Genomic DNA, 8,675 nt, shown 5'->3' with positions numbered 1-8,675 from the left:
TTCCCAGCTCTGTCTGTGCAGCCCTTATGCACGGCCAGGGCTGCTTCTCTGTGGGTGGAGGGCGAGTTTGGATGGCCAGCCTGTGCCTAACCATCATGCCGCTCTACAAACGCACTCGCTGGCATCAGGTCAGTGCCGGCACCTAGTGACCCTGTAGGACGGGGTAGCACTGCCCCTGCGGGCTTCTGAGACGGTGACACTCTTTATGGGAACAGGCGGCCTCATCTTTTTCCTGAGGAGCCGCTGGTGGTTTCGAACTGCTGACGAGTGGTTGGCGACCCGGTGCATAACCACTATGCTACTGGGGTCTTTCTGGGCCCCCTCAGAGGAGAGCACATGTGTGTACCTTTTGGGAGAAAGGATGCGTCTAGTCTCTAATTAGGGTTCCGTCTCCTGCTTTGAGGCTGCTGACACGGGTCTCTGTGTGCAGATGAGCCTGTCTGTACCCTGGTGGTGTGGAAGCTCTCCTGCATCGTGTGTCTGCGCTTCCGTAAAAATCCCTTCCAGTTGTCATGAATCCGGTAGAGTTGGTTTGGGGGATTTTTTTGGCAAAATGACAGGTCACACGTGCCAAATGTCGAGATAGTCTGGTACAATCTTGGGTTCTCCTGCAGGTTGTCTTGCTTTAAAAGCGCCCCCCAGGACGCACTCCTGCATCTTGGCCGTCCAGGAAGGCAGCCCCTGGCCCACGGAGCTGTGGAGCCCTTGAAATAGGGCCAGCACAGCCAAGAAGCTGGCCTTTCGACTTGGATTATGTTGAAATAGCCACGTGACTTCAGAAACCCCCAGATCCGCCAGGCTGCCCTCGGAGAAGGGGCCGCAGTCTGGGAGCCCCACAGAGGCTTGCTGGGAGGCCGCAATGGCTCCATGCGGCGAGTTTGGTTTGTTTCTGGCACTCACCTGGATCCTGGTGGTGCGGCCCCCACCCCACCACGGTGCTGCACAAGCCAGCCGTGGCCATCCCCTCCCGTAAGGGTCATAGTGGGACGGCACAGAGCAAGCCCTGGTACTTGGTAACGTGCGGCATCCCCGAGAGTTAGAATGGGGTCTTGTCCATGTGATGGGCAGTTACCTCACTGCCCCTATGGCTCCAGAGAAGTGGGGGTGGGGGGTGGAACTCAAAGAAAGTGTGGCATGGAGTTCTCTGGTGCGCTCGGTGCTCAGGACATTAAGGTGAGGTCAGCATTGCCAAGTGGCAGAAAGAAGCCTGTCAGAAAGACTGAAGTCCAACGTGAGCGGAAGTTTGTGAAAAATGCTAAAGACAGGCAAGGAAGGACCTTGAGAAGCAGCTAGTTTGGAGGAAGAGAGCAGTAATGGGCGCAGTTGGAATGTTCCGAGGAGACGGACGGTGGTTCTAGATGATTCTGTCGACCTGTGTCCTCCAGAGTGGACGCCTGAAGAGCTGGTGATTGAAGACCTAGAAGCCGTCTCGGGTCCTGAACTAAAGCCTCCGTTGATTTTTATGGTAGTTGCGCGGGGCTTTGGGTGATGTAATGACATTCACCTGGAGTTGGTTGGGATGAAACTGAGGACATTGCTTGATAGACTCTTTGGCAGAGTTACTGTACGTGTAAAGTTTTTCACGGGCGCTTTCAGACTTCTATGTAATGGGTGTCTGTGCTTGTTGCCTTTTTCCCCCCGTAAGCAATGTGGGGACCGTGCCGCCGAGCCTGGCTCTGTTCTGAGTCTCTGTTCCTGTTCATTTCCAGTTATGATGAATGGGAAATACTGCTGTCCAAAGATATACTTCAACCATCGTTGCTTCTCAGGGCCGTACCTCAACAAAGGGAGGATTGCAGAGCTGCCTCGGTGTGTGGGGCCAGGGAACTGTGTGCTGGTCCTCAGAGAGGTGAGGTTCTGACCCAGAATCACAGCAGCCTCACGGGCCGGCTTACACCATGTGCTAACTAACTCTAGAGTGTAGCAGAGGTCACACATTAGGCAGTGACCTGTGACCGTAATCATCTCTGCTTCCTAAGGGCCACGCATTCCCCTAAGCAGTTCTCAGTGGAGCAGGTTTACCTCTCTCAGCGACCAGGTGAGACCTGTGCAGGTGTGAGCTTACCTGGGATTAGCCTGAGACTGAGGGGGGTGTGTGGCATCATCCCTGGACCACGGTAAAACCACACCCTGGCTGGACTCCCCGAGCAGCCCAGCCCGTCGGCGAACTGTGCGGCGTAACTGATGTGTGGAAGTGTCAAGCCTTTCAGACCGCAAGGTGGCAAGGCAGAGTCGGGGGCAGCCAGCGTTTCTGGGCTGGACTCCAGCCATGGGGTAGCCCAGCTGCCCATACGGCACCCGAGCAGCCACGGTTCTCTGTGCCACCTGCCCGTGGCCAGAAAGGGACCAGGAGGCATCTGTGGCAGTGCCTGCAGAGCAGCGTGTTGCACGTCTGCCTTCAGAGGTGTTCCCAATGCCGTCTCACCAGCTGCTTCGTTCGGGCAGCTGCTCTGTCTTGGTTGTTGATGGCCCGTGACTGTCTGTTAATTATCGTCAGGAGGACGAATGTCCCCGTGGCCCTCACGTGCAGGGAGTTCTAACAATCTCTCTCTCTGTCTCTCCTTCCCCGCCGCATGTCGCGTCTGCTTGGCACACGGAGCTCAGGTACTCACCTTGCTCATCAATGCTGCCTACAAGCCCAGCCGCGTGCTCCGGGAGCTCCAGCTGGACCAGGACTCGGGGTGGCACGGGTGTGGCGAGGTCCTCAAAGCCAAGTGAGTAGTGCCCGCTCTGCACTCTACCTCACCGTCCACCCCACTTACAGAAGGCCCAGCGGCCTGGCTTGTTTTCTAAATTTCCATCTCACCCCAGATCAGTCCTCAATTAAAATATGCCGAACCGAGCAGCTAGCAGGAGGGAATGTGCCTCAGTTGACTTGACACCGCGTTTCCATCTCGCCGAGACAGCCGGCCTCCTCCTCTTGCTTTCTGACCGCCTCCGCCCCTGGAGAGTCGCCAGGCTGAAAGCAGGGCCACCCTCGAGGCCGACGCCTGTGTAGAGAGAGGCGTCAGCACAGCTAGCGTGGACTCGCCGTGTGGCAGTTGTCTTTGGATTAAGAACAGGAATCAGGAGACTCTCTAGGAGGGCCTTCAAAGAGTTCTGAGGGTGGGAGGGGGCCAATATCACTTCCATTTTCTCACAAAGCTTCCGAAGCCCCTTCTTACTCGTGGAAAGATAATTTAGTCTTCAGTTGTCGCAGCTTATCAGACGGTGAATCGGACGTGTGACACAACACGCACCAACACTTCCATATTGCTGTAGTCTGGGCCCCTGCACGCTAAAGGGCTGCGTGTAATGTTCCACAAGGCGGAGACCTCTGCCTGTCGGCCAGCACACATGATGTGTCTCAGAGCTGTCACCAGCCCGGTGCCCCGGCATGTGTTTCTTCCACTGGCAGATATAAAGGAAAGAGCTACCGCGCGACCGTGGAGATCGTGAAAACAGCTGACCGGGTGATGGAATTCTGCCGGCAAACCTGCATCCAGCTGGAATGCTGCCCTAACCTCTTCGGCCCTCGGATGGTTCTGGACAAGTGCTCCGAGAACTGCTCTGTGCTTACCAAGACTAGATACAGTGAGTCAGCCGGAGTCCGTCCGTCCTGGAACGGACTTGCCCCCACAGACGTGTGTGGAAGCTTCTTTCCCTGGGGGCTGGCTGGTAAAACGGTGTTAGATTATGGCCCCCTCTGGTCTCTGCTGCATATTCTGTTTGTGTGGGTTTATTTTTTTAACAACCTTTACATTTCTTATTCTAATTTACATTCATTTGAAGGCCCCACACAAACAGGCGATAGGCCTGTCCCAGCTGGAGGGGGCTTCAGACAGTCGTGGGAAAATGGAATGAAAGGGTAAAAGTGAAAGATGCAAACTCTCTTTCTCAGCGTGAGCACCCTCAGGTGAAGACCCTTTTTGTAAGGGATGAGTCAGCCACCTAGTCCATCCCCAGGGAACAAGGGCTGAGGGGTCACCTGTGCCACACGGTCTTTGGCACATGGTTAAAGGAAGAAAAAGATGCCCCTTTGAGGGTCTTTGTGAGATTAGAAACGAGAGGACGTGAGGAGAGGCCCAACCAGGGCTGGCAAGACGGCGCCTCGTGTGGTTCCTCTGGGACGCCGACCGGCCGGGCCAATGGACAAGAAGCATTGTCAGGGTCGTTGGGAAGGACTCTGGGGAGCATTCCTGGGGTTGTCTGCTGAAGCTCTCACTCGCTCAGAACACCTTGGTGACAGGTAGATGCTCCCGTTCTCTGGCCCTCCTGAAAGCCAACAAGGACATGCCATGAGCATTACCGCACCCCCCCCCCCCCCCCAAATAAACCATTGCATGACCTTTGCTCCTGGGGCATTCACTGTCGCTGTGCCCGGCCCACTCCGCCCCAGCAGGGCGCTCACAGAAACACCCTGTGCAGGAACATTTCATCACAGTGTCATCAGTAACTGGGCTCCTGGGAGCAGGCTTGGTGCTGCTCATCAGCAGGAGAGTTGCCTGGGCCGGCGTTAGTCACCACAACACACAGGAAGTCCTGCCGGTCTGTGGTCGCGGGAAGGAGGGAGAACAGTGCTCCCTTCAGGGCTCAAGGAAACTGTCCAAGTCGGAGGGTTGCTCCCCACGGGGCGGGGGCTACAGGGGTTCATGCCTTTGCCCATCACCTGGTGCAGACCCCAGTGGAACCCAGGGCGCCTGCATCGAGCACCACGCCGGTAGAGCGCTTGTGCTTGTGAGTTGGCGCAGACCTAATGGCTGTGTCCCTGTGTGTCCTGCCGGTAGCACACTACTACGGGAAGAAGAGGAACAAGAGGGTCGGGAGGCCGCCTGGTGGGCACGGCCGCCTGGCGTGTGTCCTGAAGAAGGCCAGTAAGAGGAGGAAGAGGCGGAAAAGCGCTTTTGTTCATAAGAAGAGACACTCATCCCCGTCAGTGGACAACACACCAGCCGGCTCGCCACAGGTACGCTGGAAGCCCGCCAGGATGCCCGCGAGCCGGGGGCCCAGCAGGGGATCAGGCCTGGGCTGTGGAAGGGGGGCTGTCGGCTCAGTGTTGTCCTTTCCCTCCAGGGGAGCGGGGGTGAGGACGAGGACGAGCCCGAGGAAGGGGACGGCGACTCCCTCAGCGAGGGCAGCCTGTCCGAGCAGCAAGACGAGCTGCAGGAGGAGTCGGAGCTGTCTGAGAAGAAGTCCTGCTGCTCCTCCCCGACGCAGAGCGAGGTGTCCGCCTCACTGCCCGCAGACCGGGGCCAGAGGAAGAGGGAGCCACGCACTTTATCGTTCTCGGACGACGAGAACAGACCCCCTTCACCAAAGGTGCCCGTGCGGAAAGCAGTCCCTTTCCCAGGATTGCCCCCAGAATCTGAGTGTCGGCGATGCCGGCTGGCGCTGCACCCACGTCCTGGGTCTCAAGCTCAGAGTATGCCAGTGTCTGCGGGGTCACGGGCTCACGGGCTCACGGCCACATTTCCCAAGAGCGGCAGCAGCCTGCGTGAAGTTAATTTAAACAAAAGGCTACTGGGAGCTTATTGATGGCCTGCCGCTCGGGGAAGACTGTATGCTCCATCACATGCCTAGGTTTCTCCATGTCTCTTACTGTGTAGTCACGCAGAAAACATGCAGATAATATGTTGTCCTTTGCAAATGCGCAACCACCTGGCACGTGGGTTTCGAGTGTGCATGTTGCTGACGTGGCAAATCACACACAGACCTGCAGTGCCCTTTTTTTTTCTCCAAGTTTGGTGAGGCCACTTCAGAACCTGCTGTATAGGTACACAGTGTGTGTGTGTGTGTGTTAGTGTATGTGCACACTGAAGAGGGTGGCGGTCCAGTGGGCATCATGAAGAAAGAGCCCACAGACAGAAGCCTTGGCCGCGTGTGGCCGAGCCCCCTCGTGGGCACTCCGCCCTCCCTTTGCAGAGCTGAGCCAGAGCGGACGGAAGGGACGTTTCAGAGTACCTTCCCCTTTCCGGCTGCCGAGGTCGGTGGTTTGTGCAGGAACCCTGGGGGTGCCTTGAAAGAGGGAGAAGAATGCATGGTCAGTAATGACCCGGAAGAGGGCGGGCGTGCACTGGGAGGCTGTTTTCTGTTTGCAGAACAGAACCGCGTTCTAACCCGTTTGTTTTTGTTGCGGAATCTGCAGGACACGAGGCTCGAGGTGGCTGAAAGGCTTCACCTGGACAGTAACCCCCTGAAGTGGAGTGTGTCGGACGTCGTCCGGTTCATCCGGTCCACCGACTGTGCCCCTCTGGCAAGAATCTTCCTGGACCAGGTAACGACGGGCACCTGTGGGGGTTGGCGGAGGCCTGCAGGTGGAGTAGTTGTCAGCCATTTGGCTGTCTTAGGAAAGATGCTCTTTCTCTGACTACCACCGCAGTTGAAGCAGGTGATCACGGCGTTCCTTCCAATCTTTGATCAGAATTTCATTCCAGCCCCAAGTCTCTCCATGACTTAGAATCAAGCATCCTTGTGCTTGATTGTGCTCATTTGTCTCAAGATGGGGACTGGCTGCCCCCCACCCCCAAGGCATCTGCAGTGGGTTTGGCTCTGGTGATCAATTTTAAGGCAAAGTGAATATTGAAATAAATTTTGTTTTGGTAGCTGGGGAGGAGAGGGTGTTTCCAAACTGAACGTCATGAATGTGACGCAATAGGACAGCGTTAAGGATTGTAGTAATACGTTCTCTCGGATTTAGAAACCCAAACCCAACTTCCTGCCATTGAGCTGATGCTGACTCATAGCGACCCCATAGAACAGGGTAGAACTGCCCCTGCGCGCCTCCGAGAGTCTCATTCTTTATGGGAGTAGAAAGTGGAGCCTTTCTCCCACAGAGTGGGTGGCTGGTGGCTATGAACTGCAGACCCTGGGGATTGCAGCCCAGCATGTAGCCGGACAATGCCAGCGCCCCTGGGTTTAGAAAGAGCCCTCTAATCAGATGTCTTCTTGTGGCTCAATTCATTGCTGGTTAGGGGTGAGCTGGCTCCCTAAGTCTGCAGACAGAAGAGCTCTGAGGGGTGGCTTCTCGCCCTGAGCACAGCTGCATTCTGAAGGTTCTTTCGTCAGACAGAGCTGTGCCCGTCTTTCACGGCCCGAGATTCGGGGGCACAGGGACCTGGGTTTTGAGCAAGTCCAAGTGGCCAGGGGTTGTCCATGGTCATTGGCATGCACGTCCTAGATCACCTGCCTGTGTGCTTTTGCAGGAGATCGATGGGCAGGCCCTGCTGCTCCTCACCCTCCCCACGGTGCAGGAGTGCATGGACTTGAAGCTGGGCCCTGCCATCAAACTCTGCCATCACATAGAGCGGATCAAGTTTGCATTCTATGAGCAGTTTGCCAACTGAGGAGAGCCACCAAAGCGGACCTGTGAATCTCGGAAGCACAAAGAGGGCGGCATTACCCGGCTCGGCCCGCGGGCATCTCGGCTGTCTGCACTTTCAGGGAAGGAGGCCCCGCTCTGAGGAGGCACACGCTGGGCAAGGAAGGAGCCGCCCTGCTCCTGCTCTGCAGAGCATGCCAGGCTGTGGGGGAAGGCCACGTGTGCAGAATTCGGCGTGGTGTGGGCATGAAGGGGGCGGGCAGGGCTGCTGGCAGGCACCCTTCTGGCAGCTTTCTGTACCCCCTACCCCTGCCCACTGCAGGTGGGACTCTGCCCTCTGCGGTCGCCACCTGGGCAGGATAGGACGTAGCTTTAAGACGGCGCTGACGTGGGACTGTGCCCCCGCACCGCAGCGCTCCACTGTCTGTGTGTTTTTAAGCTTTTTTAAATTAAACCAGTTCGTGTGGGGGTGACCCTATGGCTCCAGGGTGTTGAATGTGCGGCCAGGCTGTGGTCCATCTAACACCGCTCCCACAGAGCTCCTTGGTGACTGCCTCTGTCAGCCAGGACACTGATGCCCACCGCCACCGTCGTCAGCTACGTGACGGTTACAAAGTGACGGCAGATGTCAAAGGAGGGGGTGTTAAAAACAAAATGAAAATTCTGGGAGCACTCAGACAAGCTCCGTCACTGCCCCAACCTGAGATTCCCACTGCTGGTCTCCATCTCGATGCAGCTCGGCCCTGGCTTGGTGGCCCGTTGCCTCTCTGCGGGTGGGCAGGGCTTCTCTGCGTTTTGTTCCGTTTCCACTGCCCTCTGTGCTGGTTGGTTCTGTTTCTGGGGTCCGTGCATGGGGCGGGAATTGACAGGCATTTCTTGGGCCCACAGCAGAGCCCCCCCCCCTCCTTTCTTGGTGCCTCCAGGCCTTTCGAGCATGTAGGAACACAGCAGGGAACGCACCAGGTACAGGGTTTCTGTCGCCACATCCCCCGTGGACAGATTAAGGCCTCGAGGCGGTCAGGGATTGTGGAAGCCACAGGAGTGACACCTGTAGTCAGCATCCCTTCATGTCCACTTAGTGCCCTTGTAAGCATTTCTTATGACCCAGCTGATGTTGACTTGAAACTTCGGTGCCCCCCTCCCCCGCCAGTAGAACAAAAATGTTTGCCGTACGTCCAGTCCCGTCCCAGCCATGAGGAGAGACGCCGATGGCCTCCTCCTGCACGCTGCCTGCTCTGCTGCTGCTTGGGGCTCACTTATTCATCCTTGTCTGCCGTCCAGCCATCGCCCTTGCAGCTCTGAAACGTTTAAGACTACAAGCCGCACAGATTCTAGAGGCTCCACAGTCAGCAGCGGCACAGCAAGAGCCGTGAAGGCA

The 8,675-nt window shown here is 56.9% G+C and overlaps 1 protein-coding gene across 1 annotated transcript in view; it reads left to right on the top strand.

The window, feature by feature from the left end:
- Nucleotides 1-7,771, top strand: part of SFMBT1 (Scm like with four mbt domains 1) — a 113,784-nt gene extending 106,013 nt beyond the window's left edge. Inside the window, 7 exon segments of the mRNA XM_045297634.1 lie at nt 1,710-1,849; nt 2,605-2,714; nt 3,398-3,573; nt 4,767-4,945; nt 5,053-5,298; nt 6,125-6,253; nt 7,182-7,771. Of these exon segments, the coding sequence (XP_045153569.1) occupies nt 1,710-1,849; nt 2,605-2,714; nt 3,398-3,573; nt 4,767-4,945; nt 5,053-5,298; nt 6,125-6,253; nt 7,182-7,322 (1,121 nt within the window). The 3' untranslated portion in view covers nt 7,323-7,771.
- Nucleotides 7,772-8,675: the final 904 nt, after the last annotated feature.

Source organism: Echinops telfairi, unplaced genomic scaffold (genome assembly GCF_000313985.2).
Source record: "Echinops telfairi isolate 266 unplaced genomic scaffold, ASM31398v2 ScPeMD7_7420;HRSCAF=8458, whole genome shotgun sequence".
In the NCBI taxonomy this organism is placed as follows: Eukaryota; Metazoa; Chordata; class Mammalia; order Afrosoricida; family Tenrecidae; genus Echinops; species Echinops telfairi.
Note: the sequence above shows the minus strand (reverse complement) of the source record. Positions and strands in the feature narration are given on the sequence as shown.